The sequence below is a fragment of the Peromyscus leucopus genome, chromosome 4 (genome assembly GCF_004664715.2).
Source record: "Peromyscus leucopus breed LL Stock chromosome 4, UCI_PerLeu_2.1, whole genome shotgun sequence".
Taxonomy (NCBI): domain Eukaryota; kingdom Metazoa; phylum Chordata; class Mammalia; order Rodentia; family Cricetidae; genus Peromyscus; species Peromyscus leucopus.
In genome coordinates, this window is record NC_051066.1 from 115,775,331 (window position 1) to 115,799,488 (window position 24,158).

General features: G+C 41.8%; 1 protein-coding gene across 1 annotated transcript in view; it reads left to right on the forward strand.

The window, feature by feature from the left end:
* Sptlc3 (serine palmitoyltransferase long chain base subunit 3) overlaps nucleotides 1–23,358 on the forward strand; it is a 119,655-nt gene extending 96,297 nt beyond the window's left edge. Inside the window, exons 10-12 of the mRNA XM_028883590.2 lie at nucleotides 11,923–12,058; nucleotides 18,030–18,159; nucleotides 23,006–23,358. Coding sequence (XP_028739423.1) covers nucleotides 11,923–12,058; nucleotides 18,030–18,159; nucleotides 23,006–23,152 — 413 coding nt within the window. The 3' untranslated portion in view covers nucleotides 23,153–23,358. The remainder of the gene's footprint in view (nucleotides 1–11,922; nucleotides 12,059–18,029; nucleotides 18,160–23,005) is intronic.
* Nucleotides 23,359–24,158: the final 800 nt, after the last annotated feature.

Consider the following 24,158-nt stretch of genomic DNA (forward strand, 5'->3'; position numbering starts at 1 on the left):
CAGGGCCCAAATGACTAGAACAGTTAGGTCTCTATGTAGGCTCTCCAGGCTAGTCTGCTTGACTACAGCTTCTTCCCTTCTTTTTTATACAACTGTGGTCTACCATAGTGCCTAGTGATACCACTGTCACGTGTTCTAAACTCTCCAGCACCATATTCTTTATGGTGGCAGAAAATGGACCCTGAGGCAAATGCTTCACCAAAAGCAGAAATTAAAATTGACATGAAATAGAAAAAGCTCTGGAATTTAAGCAGGAACAGAGAAAAAGTCTTTTTTGAACAAAAATTAAGGGCTATAATCAAACAGAAAAAAATGATACTGCTATAAAAAAAATCATAAATTGTAACTTAAGAACATGACCACTTGGGCTAATTATCTGAACTTGGATGAATTTATTTTTTTTGTCAGCCCCCACTCCCACTTAGCTGTACTTGAATTCTTTTGAGGCCAGAGACTAAGAGGAAGCTAATATCTGAACAGGGATGGAGCCTCCCATGTTGATATTGTGTTCATAGCCAACCCTTGGCTAACTGAGTGACTAAACACAGGAGAAGTCTGAATTCTGAAACCAGAGAAAAGGAACTGGATAGTTCAGTCCAAGATTGAGTTCATACGAAAACACCCTAATCCACATCACTAAGCATTTCGCCTTCTTTGAAAAGCTCTAAGAACCATTTGTTACTACTGTTACTGTTAAGTGGGCAAGTTCCTGCCAAACAGTTCATTCTGAGACTTTTGTAAAATTTCTAAAGCTTAAATTTCTGGGCTTTGTTCAATTACTGAGAGAAATGTTAAATAAAATGCCAAAGCAACGTCATTATTTTTGAAACTCTATTTTTTTTAAATGTACCTTTTACAGAGGAAAGAAAGAAAAGAAAAAAAAATGAGTGAGGGATACTTAGAATATATTTGCCCTGAAAAAAAAAATTGTGTTTCATTTCAGAGTCCTTTTGTCTGGATTATTTCATTCATTCTGATCACTTGTGAAAGTTTATCATGAGATTGGCAGGTGAGGCACTGACCCGGCTCCTAACCCAATGTGGACTTGGAAAAAGTGGCACCAGCCCCTTCCAGCTGTGACCTACAACCTTTGCTCTGGTCTCTGGAACAGGACACGCATATTTTTACACTTGAGTTTGATCGGTTTAAAAACAAGAGTGTCTAAGTGCGAAGATTTAGGGCACGGAGATAGGGAAAGGAGGGAGAACACTGGGTGACAGCCGCCAGCTCTCAAGGGGAATCGAGTCCCTCACTGTTTGCTTTTGTCATGAGATATGGTGCAAAGGTCCGTCATCAGACGCTTGTCTTCAGTGCTAGCTGCCTGCTGGCTGCAAAGCACGAATATTCATCGGTATCACCAAACTCATCTTGGGTGTGTTAGTCTAAGAATTTATTCTTCACTCAGAACTCTGTCCCTTCTGTTAGAAAGAGAGAGTAAGAAGCAAAAGAGGGCTAGCTAGGATCCAAGGGATAAACCGTCCATCGTTAAGTACAGTTTAAAAAGGTCTTCTCACATTTCTCATTGTCTCTTGCAGCAAAGAACTCAGTGAATAGAAAACTGGCCTCCTACCAGTTGTTGTTTTTTTTCTTCCAGTCAAATTCAGCAACATGTTTGTTCTGTCCTTCTAAGATTCCCTTGATGAATGTAAGGGTATTGACAGAATTCCACTGAAAATGCACTGTATGAGGGTCCCGGCATTGAAGGCCCTTGGCATTGTTGAGGGAGGAATTAGCTGCTGCTTCCTAAATTTATTTGCCACTTGGTTACCAGCTGGAGACAGAGAAAGAAGCCTGTAAGGAAACAGAGGGCACGGAGAGCTGCGTTTTCTAAATGGTTTCAGGCCACTGGCATTTCAGCAATAGCTAATACAAACCAGATGTCAGGTGCTACGCTCCACTGGCTTTCAACTGAGGGCCTGCCTCTGTCGTGATTAATCACCTGTGCTGGTGGGTAGAGCAGTTCTACCTGGTCTTTTTGTGTGAGCAGACCTAAGGTCGGGGTCAGCAATCAAGGTGGCGGGCATTTGCCTCCCTGCCTTATTGCTGCTCAGATACACGCAGGCCACTTGAGTTTGCCCAATGAACATAAAATTAGCCCAAACCCTGAACTCTTCTTGGATAGGAAGGGATGTTTGCCCGATTACACAGAAACGCCTGGCAAATTTTTCTGGGACCTTGTGCCTCTTCATTTGCTTCATCTTAGGAGTTAGCTAGTGATAGAATTTTATGTCAGGCTAATGAAATCAGCACTTATTTATGAGTCCTTACAAGCTTTCACTAGCAAGAGCATAAACTGTTTGTTTTTTAGATGATACAGGAGCCAAGATTGTGTGGCCCCTTCCTTTCAACCGTCCAGCAACCCTGCGGAAATTTCTTCCTCTTAGGCTCTCAATGAAAAGACAGAGACAGGGGAATTGTGATGTAACACACATGGAATTCCACGTTGGTTCAGTACAACTGGAGAAGGAAGGAACCTAATTCTATTTGTCTCATCTTCTAGAGTGCAAAGGAGCTGGTATTCCACACCGGCCTTTGTTTCTTTCATCGTGGGCTCATTTTCAACTGTGCAGCAAAACTTACTCAGCCTCACTCTGGTTTGGAGAATTTTGCTGAGAAAACCAGCTACCTCACCAGCCACAGCTGGGGAGGATTAAGCAGGTGGATTCATGCCTAACGAAGCCCAGCATGTGTGTGTTTGAGCTTCAAGGAATGTATTAGCTTTCTGTTTCTGCATAACAAATTGCCTTAAGTGGCAGTTTAAAACAATGCCCGTTTATTATCAGTTTCCTTGTTGAGAATTTGGGCAGAGGCTGTTCTCTTCTCAGGTTCCCCAGGAAGCTGAAGTAAGATGCCACCAGCTACCCTTTCATAACTCAGGCTCCTCTCCCATGCTAGGATGCATATGACAGAATTCAGTTTGGGGCTGTAGAACTGAGGTCCCCATTTTCTTGCTGGATGGCTGCCAGAGTCATTCTCAACATGTGAAGGTCACTCATTCCTAACTCTTGCAGCCCCTTCATCCTCGAAGACTGTAGAGGGGTCTCCTTTCTAGCCAGGCCGTCTCTTTAATCATCTGTCTCTCTCAGAAGGCCTTAGTTTAAGGGTTCACTGGATCAAAATGTCACTGTTTGTCCATATCTCTAGAGCTTTCAGGTGTTATTGTTTGAATATATATTATTTATGTAAGTGTTTATATATATTGTATAAAAAACTTCAAATGTTACATTCCCAGTAACAATCTGCTTCAAACTGAACACTTAGGATAAAAATTATTTCAGGGAACACTCAATTCTGAGAGATGGGGAAATAATGGAAGCAAATCTCTGGCAGCAAAATGATCTAGAAGGACAAAGGGACAGCCTGATAAACTATAGTGACATTGGCCATGAGGACAGCCCTTGGGAGTAAACCTGAGTCAAGCAGCCAGGTTTTAGCTCAAACTAAGGGTTTTTACTCTTTTTAAACCATGGGTTCTTTTTTTTTTCAAATGAAATAGAAACTGGAGCCCATTGTATAAACATATATCTTTGTTTAATTTTACAACATTGAAGTTCTTGTGTGCCTGTCACCCCAAGTGATCATTATTTAATCCTCATACTAGAAAGAAATGTGCATCATTGTCATCATTATTCCCACTTCTTACAGATGAAGAACCCAAGTTTCAGAGAAAGGAAATACAAACCCGTGGTGGTGGAGTCGATTGTGAACCCCAGAAATTGGGTTCACAGTCCTCTGGTGCTTGATCCTGCTGCTGGTTCCATATGGGGGAAGGATCAGGATTCGGCTCCATCAGTGCCTACTTCTGAGCAATCACTGAAAACCAAAGGTTTTAAACTTAGATAACTCAGCCTGAGTTTAATTTCTGTGTGTGTGTGTGTGTGTGTGTGTGTGTGTGTGTGTGTGTGTGTGTGTGTGTATGTGTGTGTGTGTGTGTAGGAGGGAGGAGAAATTAGTTCTGCATGTAAAAGGACATTTGCCTTACTTTCGTCCCTATTACCCTCAATTTTTAATAATTCCAGAAACCTTTGATGTGCCCCCTTGTTTAAAAATCACTAATTCATAAGGGATCTGGGAAGTCCATCCTTCCTATAATATATAAAATTCTACTATCAGTGATTTGCTAAGATACTGCTCTCCATTTCAATTCAAATTAAGCCATTCAATTAACAATATTCATGAGACAGTACCATAATGATATGGACTCATGTCTAATGGCATGTATTCCCTCTGCATACTATTTTCTTTCTGCCCTCCATTAGATCATTTCTTTTCAAAGAGCTCCAGAATTCCATCTCCGCAGCTGGCCCAACTTCTGTATGTAGTAGGAGTGTAGAATGCATAGAGCCTTGTATGGTATAGGACTTGTGCATCGCCAACGAGCTAAGTCTTCAAACAGAAGGCTTTGATAATCTTACAAGCAGAGCCAGTTTCTACGTTATCTCAGCAATGCTCTCAGAATCCTCCAGCCTCAGTTTCCACATCTGTAAAGGATTCCAACACATCACTCTCTGGTTCCTCGTTAATGTGCAGGAGATGACCTTTCTCATCCTGCTTGGTGAGTTAAATCCCTCTGAATGTTTGAGTAGCTTTGTAGTAGTAGCTCCTCAGAGCCCTTGAGATCAGGCCATGCAGATAGCTGCCCAGCCTGATGTCCAGCCTGCCCCTCTGTGTACATTCCCCGGGGCCATGGCTGAGCAGACTAAAGAGCCCCTGGCACATGTGTATGTAGCTATAAAACATGCCGTAACCTTGGAATCCTGACATCAAAAGGGAGAGCTCCGCTGCCTTATAAAAATGTGTGCTTCTCTAAGCAAACCGCTCCAAATGCTGCTGTCTCCACCCCACTGGGAAGCCTGTCACTGCTAATGCGGTTCTTACGATTCTCACCACTCATAGCCTCTTGATCTTCGCTGAGATCTCTCTGCCCCTGAGTGTCTTGGAAACAAAATGTCCTGTCTGGTGTCCAGTACTTAAAAATAACAGACACTGGGTTCCTGCTGCCACATGGAAACTTTACTGCCAGGTCTGCTCAAAACCCCCCACTCTGGGTCATACCAGGGAAGCAGGCAGGGGAATGCCAGGGACTGAGAAAGGGAAGAGGCTTACACTACTGTAGACATTCTCTAATGTCAATTTGATTTTCCATGGGCTAATTTTTCTGAAATACCAACTGCTTAAATGGTGAGAAATGTTTTAAAGAAAGATACTTTCCATCTTTGGAGACAAGGACCTCATTTTTCAAGTAACACTGCCCAAGCTGGAATGTTAGATTGCCCAGTCAGTATTCTGACAGTCGTGGTGTACTAAATAATTTAGACGGGGGTATAAGCAGTGTGTATTCCCGCATGCCCATTTTTAAGCATGAGAAATGATAAAATAAGTCACCGGTTGGCATCTGGGTGTGTGTATGTTCCTCTGTTAGAAACTGAGAGTGGCACCGTGTTGGCCCAGGAGACCATCAAACCATCTCTTGTTTCTCCATCCTAGAAAGGGAAATGCCTACCCACCCACCCCACTCCACCTCTGTGCATACCAATGGTTTGGTGGGGAGGAAATTTTCCTCCTTTAAGACAGGTCACTTTGCCAGGCAGTGGTGGCGCACGGCTTTAATCTCAGCACTTGGGAGGCAGAGCCAAGTGAATCTCTGTGAGTTCGAGGCTAGCCTAGTCTAGAGAGCGAGATCCAGGACAGGCCCCAAAACTATATGGAAAAACCCTGTCTCAAAAAACCTAAGTGGGGGGCGGGGGAACAGGTCACTTTGGCAGTTTGCATGATCCATAATTCCTTCTGGTCCTCTGGGAGACTGAGTTGTCCTAAGCATATTTCTGGAAACACTGCAGACCGTTGTTTTTATTAGGGGACTGCAAAGCTTTGTAGTAAGTGGCTTTGTGTTTTATTTGTTTGCCTTCCTCTGCCCCAGCTGTTTTCGTTTTAACAGCATCGGAGGGAAGGTTAAAAGTATTCGTGGCCTCTGTTAACCCAGCTCATCTCTCAAGCGGGCATGGCTGGAAGTCTGAAAGGAGGAGATGGCAGCACGTAGCTCATTTGCAGGCATAGGTTCAACCCTAACCCTGTCTACCCTCCAGAAGGAGTGAGACAGATGACGGGGCTGATCCCAAGTTGAGTGAGCACTTTGCATCAGGTAACTGCCAGGAAAGCAGGTTACCCCCACAAAAGGAACCAGGCATTCAGTAACTACCTAGATATACTATCAAATAAGAGGTGGCTGTCTAGGCTCCATTTTTATTTTCAAATACAACCATAGAGTATAGCTCAGTCAGCAAATAGTCAGGTTCCTACCACAAGCACGCATAGCTTTATGGGCGAACTGCAATAGTGCCAGGTTCTGAGATACCCAAGCCTCCTTATTCATGCCCAGTCCCATCCCCAGAGTCCATGATTCAGTGGGTCTTGGGTGCAGCCTGAGCATGGAATTCTTCGGCCAAGGTGACACCGAAGCTGCTGGAAACAGTGGAAAATGAGAATTAACTCTCAAGTACGTCCTGGATGCCCGGAGTGGTACTGATCAGGTCTCCTGACTCACGCTCTTCTTTCTTCCCATCTTCCTGAGATAAGCTTATTTTTATCTTGCAGAAAACAGTGAGGCTCTTTTTAAGGACTAAAGTTGTCCAGGTTCAGCTTGGTGGTATTCTATTCCACTTAACTCCAAAGCCTATTCTTTTCCCTCACAACACTCAGCCCAGAGTTTAGCAAAATGAACAATTCCGTAAATTCTCTAGAAGCCTGTGTTAGAATCATCTCATTCATTTCTTTAGCTGACTAGGGCCTTCTCTGTCTTCTTTGGAATATGTGGCAGAAGGGTATGAACCTCTGTAATTAGCGGCTTTACGCCTTTCCAACAGGATCTGGCTACAGTGCCCAGTCTCCAGAATGCCTGGGTGCTGTCTCAACAGCAACCATTCCTATGCACAAGGACCCTGCCAAATATTTCTTCTGCGTTTACCAAGCCCTCTTCAAGCACGGATCTCAAAGCACACCATAATTAGTACAATCACCCACATCCTGTCTAGATGAGCAGCGTTTTATATGTACAAATTCCCCCTTTGCCCCCGGGCCCTTCAGGAGAATGCAAATGTTTCCAACTTTAAAGAGTGAAGAATAGAGTAATTGAAAGGAGCTGTATCTTGGCCAGCACCAAAGACCTCAAAGGCATTTATAGTTGACCTATATGAGGAAACATGGTGACTACGAAGTGTGCCGTGATGGCTTATCATGTGCTGGTAACTGGTTCAAAGATAAGAAAGAGAGGACAAGAATGAAGCATCCAGTTCTTACAAATCACATAACCTCAGAACCAAAATTCTGATCTGCTTTTATTAAGTTTTCAAACGTTCTAGAAGTGGTGAAGTGGTGGCACTGGCTAACGATCCAGTTACTTGAGTTAATCAAGGAAGAGAAGACAGACGGGGCCAATTAAGTAGGCCGGCTGTCCAATGATAGATGAGTCATTATAGGTAAGTGCAAAGATAATGCCACTGGGAAAAGCAATTTAAATCATTTGTGAACTTCCAGACCAGGAAATCCTCCTAGTCTTTGAGGGGGGAACATTTAGGAATCATCAGGCCCAGCCTGATGAAGTCATCTGTTCATCGTGCAGCTAACAATCAACAAAAGAGCTGAGCACACAAGGGGACAGGCCATATGGAATACATTTGGGTGGCTGGGATATGTATCCATGCCTTCTTTACAATCACCTTCATAACACATCTTACGGGCCCTCTTCTAGTCCTTTGACCCATTCTCTCCACTCTATGCTCTTATCTCCCTAAACATGGAGTTCCAACGTATGGGTAAAATTTTAAGACAAACATCATCCTTCATAATTTCTGGTTTTATATTTCAAATAGGCTATTCCATGTACACGTACAGGTTTCCAAGAGACATTTCCACATGTTATAAAACAATTCTTTTTTAAATGACTTAAGAGGCTGTGTCTACATAGTAGAATTTATATAGATGGCCCTGCGTATTTTCAGATCCCCTACAACTGACGAATCTAGAATTGGAGAGACGAAAAATCATTTTTTATTCTTGCTCCTTTTGGTTTTTGAAGGATGAGTGAGTGTGGGGAAGAAAGATGTATACATGAAAGTAAACCATTTTTGCAATCCCTATTTCTTTCAATCCAATGGCCCTCCAAGAATCCCAGAGTAAAAGTTGTTATCAGTGATTGCCATGTTGAAAAAATCCCAGAAATATTAAATTTTTGCATCTCATGCATTTGTTCTCTTTCTCCTTCTCTCTCTTTCTCCTTCTTTGCCTTCCTCTCCTCCTCTTCCTGCTCCTCCTTCTTCTTCCTCTTCTCCTTCTCCTCCTCCCTCTCCTTCTTCTACCTTTTAAGTTCACTCTCATCACAACTGAAATGTTGGATTCTTCAATCCTTGTACACTCATCTGTCCTACTTTAGGCAATCTTCCCTTACTCAGGCTCACACTCAATAAAAACTCACTTAGGTCTCTACCACCCTGCTATGCTACCCAAGATCGCACCATTTCATTGTTTTCTCTAACTGGCTGCTCTTCTCTGCTGTTTTTCTACCTAATAACTTACTCACACTTCAGATCCCAGTCTGGTCATCATTAGAGCCAGGCTACCTTGTACTTGCTCTAGTCTCCCCAGTGTGAAGTGTCCTAACACCACATAACCTTTCCTTCCTGATAGTCATTAGAGTTGTGAGTGTATCTATATCTATGTCATCTACATCTATCTGATATGATGACTTGACTTCATACCTACATTCCCATGACCGTAAGCCATTTCTGGTTTTGCATCTTCTCCCCTCATTGGTGCCAATTGAACTTTGTCTATTTTTCACAGCTTCTCTCTTAACCAATGGTTCACGCTATCTCATGGACTCTGCTAACAACTTTTTCTCCCCTTTCTTCTAATTTTGTTCTATCAGCCATTAGTTTTAAGTTTTTCACATCTAAACTCTACTAGCAAGAAGATATGGTTGGCTTAATTAGTATTCATCATCTCTTCGTAAAAACTCCTGTGACGGAGTACCTCATGATTTCCTCACCAATATTCAAATGAACTTCCTTAGGTCAAGGGAATCTTTACCCATTATCTGTGTCCAGGATGAGGGAACAGAAGTTTTCTGTATCATAATCTGCTTACCGGAAACTAAAAATTTGGGAAAGGATCTTCCTTGAGGACTGGAGTTAGATAAGGAGCAATAACAGGAAAGAAGCAGGGAGCCAGGCAGTGGTGGTGCACACCTTTAATCCCAGCACTCTGGAGGCAGAGACAGTCAGATTTCTGTGAGTTCGAGGCTAGCCTGGTCTACAGAGTGAGTTCCTGGACAACCAGGGCTGTTACACAAAGAAACTCTGTCTCAAAAAAATAAAAAGCAACAAGAAGCATGAACCAGTGAAACATTTAACATCTCACTTCTTGGTTCTACTCAACGTAATCTTCATTCCTCTGCATGTACAGCTGGCACAATTAGGCAATGAATGTTAAGTCCCGTTAGAACTAATCAGCAAAGACAATTTATGAAAGAAGATCTGATGTGTCTGGGAAATGTCTGATCCTATTACTCAACATACCAGAAGGCTAGATAAGCAAATGACTTCAGGAAGACAGTCTAGTGGTCCACTTTACTCTTATGTACATATCTACAGGCCCCACAGCCAGAGTAAAGGGGCTTCACAAGGTCTTTTATCAGACTTTGGACTCTAATCCTTGATATCTGTCCAACTTCTTACAGCATGATGCCTTCAACCTCTCCACTTGCTCTACTACAAAAAAAAATGGGCATAATTATGATCAGTTGCAATTGTAGAGATTAGAATTTTTATTAAAAATTAGAAAATATAGTCACCATATATTCATTATCTAGACAGAACACAATACTGTAGAGGTTAATAGAGTAAATTCTAAACCCCAATTTCCTGGGCTAAATTCTAGCTGAAATAGTTACAAATTATATAAACTTATAGTAAGTACTTGTTTTCCCTCATGTATTTCATAAGGTTACAGTACCTACCTTGATATGGTCATCATAAAGTAATAATAAATAAGTTAGTAAATGGTACCTGCTTATAACTGTGATGACATTACATATATATGGACTATAATAATTGCTGCTGCTGTATTTTTAATATTTATTTATTGAATTCTCTGTGTGTGTCTCTCTCTGTACCTCTCTTGTTCTCTCTCTCTCTCTCTCTCTCTCTCTCTCTCTCTGTGTGTGTGTGTGTGTGTCTGTGTGTGTGTGTGTGTGTTCAAGCATGTGATAAAAGGACAACACTCAGGAGTTATTTCTTTCCTGCCACCTTGTGGGATCCAGGGATTGAGATAAGGCCATCAGACTTGTGCCTATAACCACTGAGAAATTTCATTAACACTCTCTTCATGTTATTTATTGAGACTGTTATATCCTTTAGTCCATCTGAACAAAGTAGTGGCCACCTGTCACTCAGAAAACATTTGCTCATAGGTAGAAGAAAATATCATTTACTGGTTCATACAACAGAAAGTCCAAATGATGTCCTAGTTTAGCCATGGCTAGATGCAAGGGTTTCACTTTCGACCCTCACTATCTTGTGCCTTGGATTTTACCTGAGTCAATAACATTCTTGGTAGGATACCTCAATGTGTTGGCAAAGATCTAGCTTCCCATTCTTTCACCTCTTCAGTGGATCTGAGACTAAGACAGATATTCCCAAATTCTATTCCATCATTGAATCAACAATCAGAAGGATAGACTATTCCAGTTGGCCCAGTCATTGCAGTAAAGGTGAAATGTACCAAGTTCACTCAAATATTATTATCTACAGGAGGAAAAAATGCTGAACAAAAGATGCCCCACAGCTCAACCATTTTCCAAGAACCAAGATGACCACAACTAACATGTTCCCTGAAGTTTTCACTTTTGTTCTCTGGCAAGTTACAAACACCCATGAGTAATATTCAAAATGTTGGATAACTTCTAATGCATGACCTCAGTCCAATTTAAATGAGCACCTGACCAATCAGGATAGAAGTCAGCTAGAGACAGCCACAACTACAGCGCATTCTGGCTGGATAGCAACCCTCTGCCAAATGCTAACACTGAGCTAACATTTAGAACACCTAGAATATTGAACCCTATTCATTCTCATTGAGCAAACCCCCCGCTAACTCTGCCTTACTTGTTCACCTATACCCACTAAAAGGAAGGACTGATGGAAGCAGATTTCTTCAGAACTTTTTCTTCTCTTTAATTCTCTTTGTCATCTTATGAATGTGACCACAGGACTGAGGCACATGCTTTGGACAGAGGATGATCTTTGAACTGAACTAAAGCATCAGTATCTTTGACATGGACACACATGTTTTGCCTGACCTGTTTTAAACAAAAGTTGTCTTTCATTTCTGGCTGAGAAAAGCAGACGTCCCATTTTCCTCCCTCTCTCTCTCTACTGCTACCAAATGAAGCTGGCCCCATCCTTGTTCCATGGCATGCTACTTCTTTAAATTGAAGTTATGTGAATTTCCCTTTGATTGGAGACTTAGTCTAGGAATTTAATGGGCTGGTTCAATTTAGATAAATAATGCTACCAACAACTGATGTGTGTGTGTGTGTGTGTGTGTGTGTGTGTGTGTGTGTGTGTGTACACGCATACCTTTCTTATTATACTCCCTTCTCCTGAGCTAGTGATTTAAATACTTGGCATGGAATATATACACAAGAGGTACCTGCTCCCACTGGTCCTGCAGCTTGCCTGCATCATTAAGCACACCCTTTTCCCATTTTGTCTCCCAGGCACAACACAGTACTTGTGTCTGATCATCCTATTTCCAACTCTTCCTGGCTGATAGGCGAACCTACAGAAAATGTTTGCCAGATCAACCTGACCTTTACTTCCCTCTTCCGTATGGGGATTGAAGGGTGCCATGCCTGTCTCCTTTCAGGTCTGCAGAGAATACAGCAACTTACAAAAAACATAAAATACTTCCGAGAGCGGCTGATAGAAATGGGATTCATCATCTATGGCAATGACTACTCTCCCATTATCCCTGTGCTCCTGTACATGCCTGCTAAAGTATCGTGAGTATCCAGTGACCCTCAGAATCATGCCAATGCCCAGTGTGTCGTGACTGAGATGGTATATTTGACATCATGAAGTTTTTCTGTGCATGAATTAGATTATGTGCTTGGAGGGATTCTTGAGTTCTGACCTCAGACATCCAGTTTCTCAGAAGCCACCTGCCAGCATCTTCAGAACTTTTTGATGTAACTTCCAGAAAAAGAGACAGATGCTGAGGCCCACCTCTCTACACCATTTTCAAGTTCTGGAAATTTTGGGGAAATGATTTATGCCAATTGTAAAAAGGTAGTCTTGATACGCCTTCTGACCCAAGACTATCCCTCTAAAATATAACCCCAGTATTGGAGCTTTCTGTTTGACCCACCATCCATCTGAATAGATAGATAATTTGTAAAAAAAAAAAAAAAAAAAAAAAAAAACCATACCATTAAAAGAAGTTGGAGTCTAGACTGTTGAGAACTCATCCAGAGTAGAAGAGAGTCATAAATCATAAATACTCAAAGAGGAATTCTCAAAATTCCTCTAAACATATCCTTATGTCATTTTGCCACAGCCAAATATCAAGCAATTGAAACACACATGTGAGTGAGTTATTTGGTAGGCTACACCATCAGCATTCCATGCCAAGTGTTTAAATCACAAATGTAGGTCAAAGTAACAATGCACCGAGTGTCCAAGGAGAAAGAATGCAACACCGTTCTGCTCAGTGTAATGACAGGGAATGACAGTGGAGATTCTACATATCCACTCATCTGAACCCTCTACCTTCTAATTTTTGAGGTCACAAAAGGACACACGCACTTATTCAAAATGACTGGGTAAACAGAATGTTCTCTAAGATTTCAAATTTAGAGTATGTCTACCTAATATTTTATTAGCTCAAAAGAAGGCACTCCATATAAACTTGTTGAGGCTCACAATGCATGGCAGTGGGGTGAGAGCAGGAAGGAGTATGCAGAAAGATAGAGACCAGAATTAGAATCTCAACAAGTTAAAACAGTGGCTAATCCAATAAGGAGCCCATTCACAGTAAAAAGAGAATTTTTTAATTAAATTTGTTTTTACATAAATATATGCATATATCTGAATATACTTATATAGTGTTTAAATCAGGGGAAAAGGTCTATTTCCACAAACATTTATTATTTCCTCATGGTGAAAATATTCAAAAACTTTCTTTGAGCTTTTAGAATATACACTATGTCAGTGTTATACATAGTTACTCAACAGTGTACTAATATTCCCAAATTTCAAGCGCATTTCAAATTTACTAATATGATATACTTCATGTAACCATTATTCTTAATGTTGTAGTAAAGATTTCAGAATCAGAGTTTCGACTCATCTTCTTTCTTGGATAATCTTGGACAAGCAAGCCAGCCTTCTAAAGACAAGTTTTATGTTGTATGAAATAACATAAAATAGTGCCCACTTCCTAAGGTTAAATAAATAAAGGGCAGGGGAACTAATTCAGTGACAGAATATTTGCCCAACACACACAAAGCCCTGGGCCCAATCTCCAGCACTGAAGAAAAAGAAAATAAAAGGGATCTGAGGCATCTGGAATGATGCTTTTCATGTAAGAGTTAGTCAGGAATTGCTGCTTTAATAACTTTAATTGCATTTATAGAGCTTAATATAGCTCTTGATGTAGTGTAAGCATCCTGACATGGCTGGCCATTATTATTACTACTGTCTTATGCTGTCCTCATTAGTGTTTCAACTGAACAGAAAGTTAAGTTGCCATGGTTGCATGGCTCCCCAAAATAATCATCACAGTTAATGAAAGCAGAACTCCTAGAAAAGTACTAAATAACCTGCTGCTCTGCATTAATGACACAATCTTGGGCCCTAAGATTCTGGTTCCCTGCATCTTAAGATTGTTCTTCAGAAGAAGCTAATGCTGCTGATGTTGGTGATATTCTAAATAAGGCTTTTTGACCTTTTTGGACACTCCCTGTGGATGAGGCCCTTGCTTCCAGTTTATAAATGTGGTTATGAGATGAACAAAGGTCAAAGGTCAGATTACCTTCTTAGGTTCACCCACATTGTAATCAGCAAGCTGAGATTTCAGTGCCATTTTCCTCTGCCCATGGACTGAAGCTCTGAAACTTGCAGTACAGCCTTCCAAGCTTTGGTCTACATCTCATTAAAGCCATACAGAGTGTGGGTTGAACAGGTTTTTGTTGTTGTTGTTGTTGTTGTTTTGCTATAAATCTTTTTTTTCTTTAACACATTTTTTTTTATTCATTTTACATACCAACCACAGGTCCCCCTCCTTCCTCTCATCCCTCCTCCTGCTCTGCCCAACCCCCAGCCTTCCCCTCCTCAACCTACTCCCCCATGGCCTCCTCCAAAAGGGTAAGGGCTCCCATGGGGAGTCAGCAAAGCCTGATACATTCTGTTGAGGCAGGACCAAGCACCTCTCCCCTGTACCATGGCTGAACAAGGCATCCCACCATAGGCAACAGGCTCCAGAAAGCCAGCTCATGCACCAGGGATAGATCCTGATCTCACTGCCAGGGGCCCTTTATCCAGACCAAGCTACCCAACTGTCTCCCATATGCATGGGGCCTAGTCCAGTCCCATCCAGGTTCCACAGCTGTCAGTCTAAAGTTGGTGAGTTCATAGGAGCTTGGTTCAGTTGTCTCTGTAGATTTCTCCATCATGTTCTTAGTCCCCCTTGCTCATAGAATCCCTCTTCCCTCTCTTTGACTGGACTTCTGGAGCTTGGCCTGGTGCTTGGCTGTGGATCTCTGCATCTGCTTCCATCAGTTACTGGATGAAGGCTCTATGATGACAGGGTAGTCACCAATCTGATTACCAGGGTAGGCCAGTTCAGGTACCCTCTCTACTATTGCTAGTAGTCTAACCTGGGGTTGTCCTTGTGGATTCCTGGGAATTTCCCTAGCACCGAGTTTCTCCCTTACCCCATAATGTCTCCCTCTATTAAGATACCTCTTTCCTTGCTCTCCCACTCAGCCCCTCCCCCAGCTCTACCATCCTGTTCCCTCATGTTCTCATCCCCCATCCCCTCCCCTCTATTGCCCCCTCCATGGGTTTAGAAATCTTGGACGCTGTCTTTGACAATTCAAAATGCATCAGCCACCATGACAGAAAGATGCCTATTCAGGTTATCTAAGGAAACCCAGAGCAGGTGACATAGAAAAGCTAACGGCATGTACTTGTGGTGACAGTTATTTGCAGGATTTGCTCGCCTGCCTGGCTTTGTTTCCTTCTATGTTGTTTCTTCCACTGAAGGGTCATGTATGAAGAAGCATTTGAAATAGGGAGTGAATTGTATAAGCCGCTATGAAAGCACATTTTTTGTCATTTTCACACTTAAAACTTTTGATGTTAGGGGCTGAAGAAACACAGTACAGTTGGTAAAATGCCTCCCAGATCCCCAGCACCCATTCGAAAGCACAAGGTGCACATCTGTAATCATAATAGTCAGATCCTTGGGACTTTTTGGCCAAACTGATGAGCTCCCAGTCCAGTGAGAGACTCCTTCCAAATAATAATTAAAATCAAGAGGTCATGAAGTTCAGAGGGAATGGGCAGGATTTGGGAGAAGTTGGAGGAGGGAGTGCAGGGTGGAAATAGTGTAAATACAGTACTTACTATGAAATTGTCAAAAACCATAACAAAATAAAGGGAAGGCAGCTGACATCCACGCCTGCCTCCACATGCATGTACACACACATATGCATACACAAACACATGCACACACAAACACAAAGTAAAATTTTAAAAAACTTAGGCCTTTGATATTCTTAAAAATTGAGATTTCTTCCTATTTCTACCTATATGAGATCAAAATTAATCTCAAGTGAGGTGTAGGTTTAAATATATTACAACAGCACTATCATCTGTAGTGCTCGGTACAATGTAATTTCAGCCATAAAATGTGCAAATAAGGCTGACAAGATAGCTGAGCAGGTAAAGGCACTTGCTGCCAAGCCTGACAACCTGAGTTCAATCCCTGGAATCCCATGGTGAAAGAAGAAAATTAACTCTAAAAAGATGTCCTCTGACCTCCACACATGTGCACACATGCCTGCTCATATACAAACACAAAAAATAAATAGGTGTAACACTTACAGCATACATTTAAAGAATATGTTACATTATCTTGTGGTGCAAGGTTTATACTTCCCCTACATTGTCCTTTTCATGCACTTGGGAGATTTTGGTACACAAGATGTCATATTGCTACATCCAGTGCAGTGGTAATGCTTATCATCATTATCATTATTATTGCTTCACATACTGAGTTCTAGCCTGCAGCAGCTCTAAAATGCTTTGGGGGTTACATACCCAGAGGCTCATTATATAAAACACAATCATCTATATTCACTACAGTAGTCTAAGTTTTAAATTCAGAAATGTTCCAGGGAGGCCCCAGATTTTCGTAATGAACCAACAGTCATACATTTTGCTCAACATTCTTTGGCAAAACTCACTTCCGTCGGTACAAAGGGAAACATATTGACAGTGAAATGGTCTTCTGGGAACCCTGAAAACTGGCCTGAGCTCATGTGTCAGGTGGTCTGTAGTCTAGCAATAAAAGCACTTGACTTGTTTCTCAGACAATTCTGTGCTCTCATCCTGTGCAGTGCCGTGGGCAGCCTTCCATAGGGTGATCAAGAAGGCAGAAAGAACAGCCCCTGTTTTCAAACTTTCTCAGCTAGAAAGTTTGCCGCCTTGTAACCTTCTCAGTAGAAATCAAAGGGGGAATCTTGCCTTGCCCAAGCCAGGGGGCCAGAAGGGTTGTGTGTTCAGTAGGTTTTGCAGTCTCACTGCTTTGTTTGATAGCAGGCATTCTGCACGAGGCAACCAAAAGGCAGACAGCTAAATAACAAGATGGATGGATGAATGGGTGGACAGTCTGGTTCAGTCAATTTTTTCCTGGATTATGGCTAGAAAGTTTCTATGCTGCTGTCAGCTTCCAGCCTAACATAATATAGCAGCAAGTTCTTAAGGCTAAGAACAGACCGGAGGCCTAGACTTCCCTGTGAGTAGATCCACTCAGCAATTAAGATTTCCTGCAGAGATCAACGGAGCCCAAAGAGAAAAAGAACTCCCTTGGGGGTATTTGCCTTTTTAATCTGGCTTTGGCTCTTAGAACAGGTGATTTGGACTTTGAGCTTAATATTCTGGCATCATTACTGAGATTAACTTTGGAACAAACAAAAAACAGAAGGATGAAGAGAAGGGAGAGCTTATAAAGGTTTCCCTGTCTCAAGAGCTTTGTAGTCAGTCTGATGACTGATATCCTACAGGCTGTAACTGCCCTTGAGGGTCTCTTACCTCCCTGCTCACCTCTTATCTGGTTCCTCTCAAGGTCAGGCAAGAGTTATTCCTCTTGTGCATACCTGTGTGTATTCACTCATAAATATTATTTTAAATGAGGAGACCCTTGCCGTTACTTACTTCTCATTTGAGGTAACTGTAATCTTCACTCCTGGAGTTTGGATTCTGCAAGCCCTCAAATCCTGATCTTCAAATTATAGTCACTAAGTCTCCCTTCTTGAAATGTCCACAGTTAATGCTGCAGTTCATTTTTTAAAACATATATGTTTACATATAATAAATAGTATTTCTCTTGTCATTGTATCATACTAGCTGTTTGATTTCTAGTCCAGGAACTCTGCAGATCAAGGAGTGCTTATCAGTGCAAACTTCTTTAATCAGCATCACAGACATCAGCATTCTCTGCTGGATATCAAAGGCTCCTTACTGACAACTATCTAATCAGTGTGTCAGGTTCCATAAAAGCACACACTCAGCTATGAGGAACAGCAAGCAATTTTCTGTTTTGTGGTCTGGTCCGTTGTGTGGGAGAAAATTTAATCATCCTTTCCTTTATATCATTTTAAAAAGAAGTCTACTAACCATATTCTTTTTTTTTTTTTCAGCAGGATGATTCTAACTTCTCTCTGTTAACTTTTTTTTTCTTTCCCTAAGTGCTTTTGGAAGGCATTTGCTTAAGAAAAAAATCGGGGTGGTGGTTGTTGGATTTCCAGCCACTGCCCTGGCAGAAGGTCGGGCTCGCTTCTGCCTTTCATCAGCACATACTAAGGAGATATTAGATGAAGTGAGTATCCATCTACCAACAGAATCACTATTTCTGGTACCCTGGATTCTTAGCAAGTACTTATATTGAGCCATCTTGGGGTTCTCTAGGGTGGCTTAGAAAAAGAAAACTAGTGACAAATGAAACTCACTGCTAAACTTTTAAAAAGCAAATTACTATGGTATGTCAACAATATCTAACAGCACACTCAAATCAATGAATAGAAAAAAATCCATTTACTGAAGATTTGATTAAAGACAGAATTTTGGTTTCATAGAAAAGACTAATATCAATGAATTTTTATAAACACTGATATGTATATATCATATACAAAACCTGGAACAAAAAGATTACATAATATCGACAAACTAAATTAATAACAAAATAATGATAATTACAGAAAGAATAAATTAACCATGGGAAGAAAATAGAAAACAATATGGGAACATAAAAGTGTGGGTGAGTTATTATAGTGGTGAATATTCACAAAGAAAGTGACTTTTCAGATGGGCCTTTTTAAATAATAATTATGGAGCAACATTTAGTCATTCTGACCATTAAAGCAACATGATCAGTCACTGTGAAATAAGTGTGACAAGTGAGTTAGAGAGGAAAGAACCTGGAGAAAAGGAGATGAAGTCATTTGAAATAAAATAAAACTTGACAAGAGCTCCAATGGTGATGGAAACAGCAATAACAGAAACGAATCTATGAACACATACTATGAATGCATGAATTGCCAAGATTTGACAAGTGGTTAGAGGTAGGGGATGCCTGAGCAGAGAAGACCAAAGGTAACTCTCTAGATCTCTGGACTTGCTGAACAGAAGGATGAGGGTGAAGCAGTAAATGAGAGAAGACATAGAGTAAGAGTCAGATCGCCTTCAATGAGAGTGGAGGAGTAAGGTGAATTCTGTACTCTACATTAAGCACATGGGCCTATGGACCATTGATGAAAGTGAAAATGAATTCTAGAGCTCAGAAAACATTGCAAGCCTAGAGCTACTGTAGTTTGTGCAACTCAGGGGATGATAAAGTCAAGGATGGAAAGTCTAATTGTGGAGAAACAAGCAAGAGACGCCAGGCCAAATCCCAGTGGAGCACATATATTCTGAGACATGGAATTGCAGGTGGGAAATAGGTGGGAATTTAGGTAGAGATAAAACTGCCAGGAAGGATGTGGAATACTATACTGTTAAGTACACTAGACACCAGTTTCCAGAAAAAAGGACCAAAAAGTTACCTAAACACAAGAAAGTTCAAATAGGGTAAGAGATGAGAAGAAACTGTTGAATCAGCAATTCCTGGGAGCTCAGTATTCCTTAGAGTGTGTGGTTTTATGGGAAGTCAGGGAACAGAAATGAAAGCATAATGGATAAAAAGCTGAAGAGTACCATATGAGGTTGAATCACACTCTAGAGAGAGAAATGGGGAGTCTGGGAGAGAAGAGAGAGAGAGATGGGGGAGGAGGGGAGAGACAGAATGGGAGGAGCAAGAAAACAAAGAGACAGAAGGGGAAGTGATGAGAGATAGACAGACAGACAGGCACAGATGGGAATGAGAGGAAAGAGAGAAAGACAGAGATAGAGAGACAGAAGAGGGAGGAAAGGAGAGAAATAGAGGGAAAAGATAAGAAGAGAGGACAGAGAGAATGGGGAGGAGGAAGGGAAGAGAGTGGAGGAAAGCTTGTGCCTATTTACACAAGAAAGTCAGAAGACTGTAATGAAGAAATCTTACAGAAACCAAGAAGATATGAATAGTGAGTAAGCTCCAAAAGGTGACAGGAATGGGATGGATAACAGAGATAACTTCTTTATTTCTTGTGGTCCAAACAGCATTAAGACCTCAAGAATAAGCAACTCTGTAGTAATAAGACCCTGGGCTCCCTTTTACAAATTCTTCATTGCTATGGAACACCTGACATGCTGGGAGCATGGATAGATCAACTTGACAGTTATGTCTGTGCTCACACGCCCATTTTAATGTAAACGTGTGAGCAGTGATTTAATATTACATAAATTGAGACTCGAACCTGTTGACTGGTCAGGGGTCTAAGGTAGCAACTGGACATGTACACTCGTAGAATATAAACAATATTCGACCAAAGCAGTCAGAGGGTTGGGGAGCTGGTGAAGTGGGTAAAGTGCTCGCTATCTGCAAGCGTGAGGACCTGAGCGTGAATTCAAGGCACCCACATGAAAAGCTGGGTGTGGTAGCACGTGTGCCTCTAATCCCAGCACTGGAGAAGCAGAGATCGGCACAGCCCTGGAGCTTGTTGACTTGGTGAACTTCAGGTTCAGTCAGAGACCCTGCCTCAAAAATTAAAGTGGAAAACAATACAGCAAGTATTGGCCTGGCCTGTGCCTGGTCTCCATGCACAGGCACGTGTGTGTATGCCTTGAATGTGTGTGCTGCATACACAAGAACACACATACATATGCAAAACACCTACAAAGGAAAAGAGAGGAAGAGGGAGTCATTCAGAGACCAGGTTGGGGACAGAAAAGACACAGGCTAGTATGACATCTTCCTTTTCTGGCTCCTTTGTGACAGCTCTAGCTTCCCTTCATCATTTTACTCCCCAGATAAAGATGATAAATATACAACCAGCCAGTGACTTCTTGCTAATACCCAAGGCAGAATTTATGTCTGCTTCATTAAAAATCACCTTCAGTGTAAACCCACTGCGGTAAGAATTCCCTCCCTTCTAACCCCTGTCCCAGAAGTGTTCATACTCTTCCATACTTCAGCAAGAACTTTAATATAAAACTGAAATATGTGTGGTCTAGATTATTTGTAAGTCTAAGTTGTGTTACTCCATGGAGTGTAGACATGGGCTTTGTTGGTTTTTGTTTTGTTTTGTTTTACGAGACCAGGTTTCTCTGTGTAGTTTTGGTGCCTGTCCTGGATCTCGCTCTGTAGACCAGGCTGGCCTCAAACTCACAGAGATTCGCCTGGCTCTGCCTCCCGAGTGCTGGGATTAAAGGCGCGCACCACCACCACCCAGCTCAGAAATGGGTATTTTAAAAATGAGTGTTGGGAGTAAGTTTTGAGAGGATTGAAGATGCAGCTATTAGCTCCAGAAATGTTCTATTTTGCTGGTTTACTCTATTATGAAGACATAATCTCCAATGTATTTTGCAACCCTATTATTTTCTTCTATGAGGTTATATGCAAGTCTTAAAATAAATAAATAAACGGTTAGACAGGTCAGATATCTAAGTTCCTCTCCTCACACTTCTAAAATAAAACATTTACAATGCTGAGTTGTGGGAGACTCACTCCCACTTTCCCCCCTGGGTACTCTTGAGGAGAGAGGGGTGAGAAATATTTGGATAGAAAGATAGAGGGGAGAGAAACTGACAGAAACACAGGATAACCTCCGAAGGGTCTGGGTCAACATCCACCGGTCCCTTCTGTCTCTTCTAAAGGGCATGATATAGGAATGCCAAGGAGTGGGGCAAAAGACCTCCCTCTAGCTCAGCCAAGTGCAGACCCTTCCAATCACCTGCTAACCATGCATGTGATCAAGCCATCTCTTAATGCAGCCCTGCTGGGTAAAGCAAGCTCAGATCTTACTAGGAAACCTCTGTGGGCCTTCACATTGAGTTAAAACATTAAATAAAAGAATTACCACCCAATATTTCTCTAGCATGCTTAGGGAGATTAGGTCAGTTGGTAAAGCGCTCACACGAGGACCTAAGTTCAGTTCCCAGAACCCACTTAAAAAATTTAGAGTAGTAGCATGTGCTTATAATACCAACACTGGGGAGGCAGGGGGGAAAAATTCCTGAGACTCATTTAGCAGCAAGCTCAGACTAGCAAGAAGCCCTGTCTCAATAAACAAGATGGATGACTCCTGATGAATGACAGCCAAGGTTGTCCTCTAACGATCACATACATGTGTACACACATGCACATACACCTATACACCTATACATGTATACACATACATGTACCCACACAGACAAATTGATTAATTAATTCAAGTTCTTCTAGGACTTACAAGCCAAACCTAATGACATGGATCTTTGCTGGCAAAACATTACTATGGGTCTCTGGGAAGCTTGCCATTAACCTAGGCTCTGCACAGTAGGCCATTTTGGAGGTTTGTTTGCTTTTTTTTTTTTAATCATATTTTTTTATTTATTTTACAATAGTATTCAGTTCTACATAATAGCCACAGATTCCCTTGTTCTCTCCCTTCCTGCCCCCCTCCCCTTCCCCCCAGCCCACCCCCCATTCCCACCTCCTCCAGATCAAGGTCTCCCCCGAGGACTGGGATCGACCTGATAGACTCAGTCCAGGCAGGTCCAGTCCCCTCCTCCCAGATTGAGCCAAGCATCCCTGCATAAGTCCCAGGTTTCAAACAGCTAACTCATGCAATGAGCCCAGGACCTGGTACCACTGCCTAGATGCCTCCCAAACAGATCAAGCCAATCGACTGTCTCACCTATTCAGAGGGCCTGATCCAGTTGGGGACCCCTCCGCCTTTGGTTCATAGTTCATGTGTTTCCATTCATGAGAAAAGGAAGAAACAAAGAGCTAAAGAGGCCCACAGAAATCCACAAAGATACCCCCACAAAAGACTGCTGGCAATGGTCGAGAGACAGCCGGGACTGACCTACTCTGGTGATGGGATGGCCAAACACCCTAATAGTTGTGCCATAAACCCCATCCAAGGACTGAGGAATCTGGATGCAGACTTCCACGGCTAGGCCCCTGGTGGAGCACTGGGAGTCTAATTAGTGAGAAAGAGGAGGGTCTATATGAGCGAGAATTGTTGAAACGAAGGTTGGATAAAGCACAGGGACAAATAACCATTTTGGAGTTTAAAGATAACTTATGGAAGGGCATCTCATTGCAGGTTTTGGAAGTTGTTGATAAACTCGGTGATCTCCTGAATGTGAAATACTTCCCACTCAAGAAGTCAGGACGCCCTGCACTCTCCAATGGGAAGAGTTTTGACAGTGAAGCAAGCTTTGATGAGATGAGCGTTGAACCTGAAACATAAGTTTCCTGGCATAATGAATGGAACATAAAGACTGCCAGAAGACTTCCTTCCTCCTTTGTCTCACAAGTAATATAGCTGTATTTTACCCTTTCCTCGGGACAATTTTATTTTCCAAACCAGCTTAATTGAGTGAGGGAAATAGTCATTTCTTTAATGTCTCTAACCTGCTGTTACAAAATCAAAATATACATAAAATTCTAGATTTACATTTTCCCTCTCCTTGGCTGGAAATACACAAATGCACACTTGGAGTATTTTTTAATGGCAAGGAGCTTGTGTTTTAGCTGCTACTCTCCAGGTTTTGAGTCAGACCCTTTCAAGGGCTCCAACCAAATGAAAGGATTTTGATTTTTAACTGGATAATCTTACTGTGTGTTCAAGTATGCCATCTGCACACATGAGAAAAAGGGACAGAGAGGAGCTGAGTCTCTTGCTCAACCCATACCAATACCAGGAACAGTTTGTATGTATCATGGGAAGTTCCAGGAAGGATGGAAGGCAATGTTGTTTCTACTGTTGGCCACCTGTCAACTTTATCCAAGGACAGGTATCAAAAGACATAGTTAATGATTGGGAGAGAATGCAAAACTAGCCAGTGGTGACCAGAGGTGTTCTTGAAGCCAATCTCCTTTTTCTCTTGGTGCTCTCCTACACCTTTGTTGTTAAGCTTTTGGGGGCTGGGAAGTTCATGGCTCTAGTCTTCTAGAGAGGAAGAAGGAAATCAAGCACAAGTCAGTTTTGGACCCAGACTAAAACTGTAGTATTAAAACAATTCAAATGATGCTGGTGCCATGCAGAGTGAGTTTAGCACGTTTGGCCTTAATAACTTCCCATTTCTATTGAATTCTGAGTGAAACTCAATTTTATAAAAAAATTCCCAACTTACACCAGAAGAATGAACTGGTCCAACAAGGTATTAAAAAATGAATTCTCTGTCTCTTCCAAGGCTATGTATTTGTAGATACAGGTCCAGTAAATAACATCCTCCATGGCACATCTACTCAGA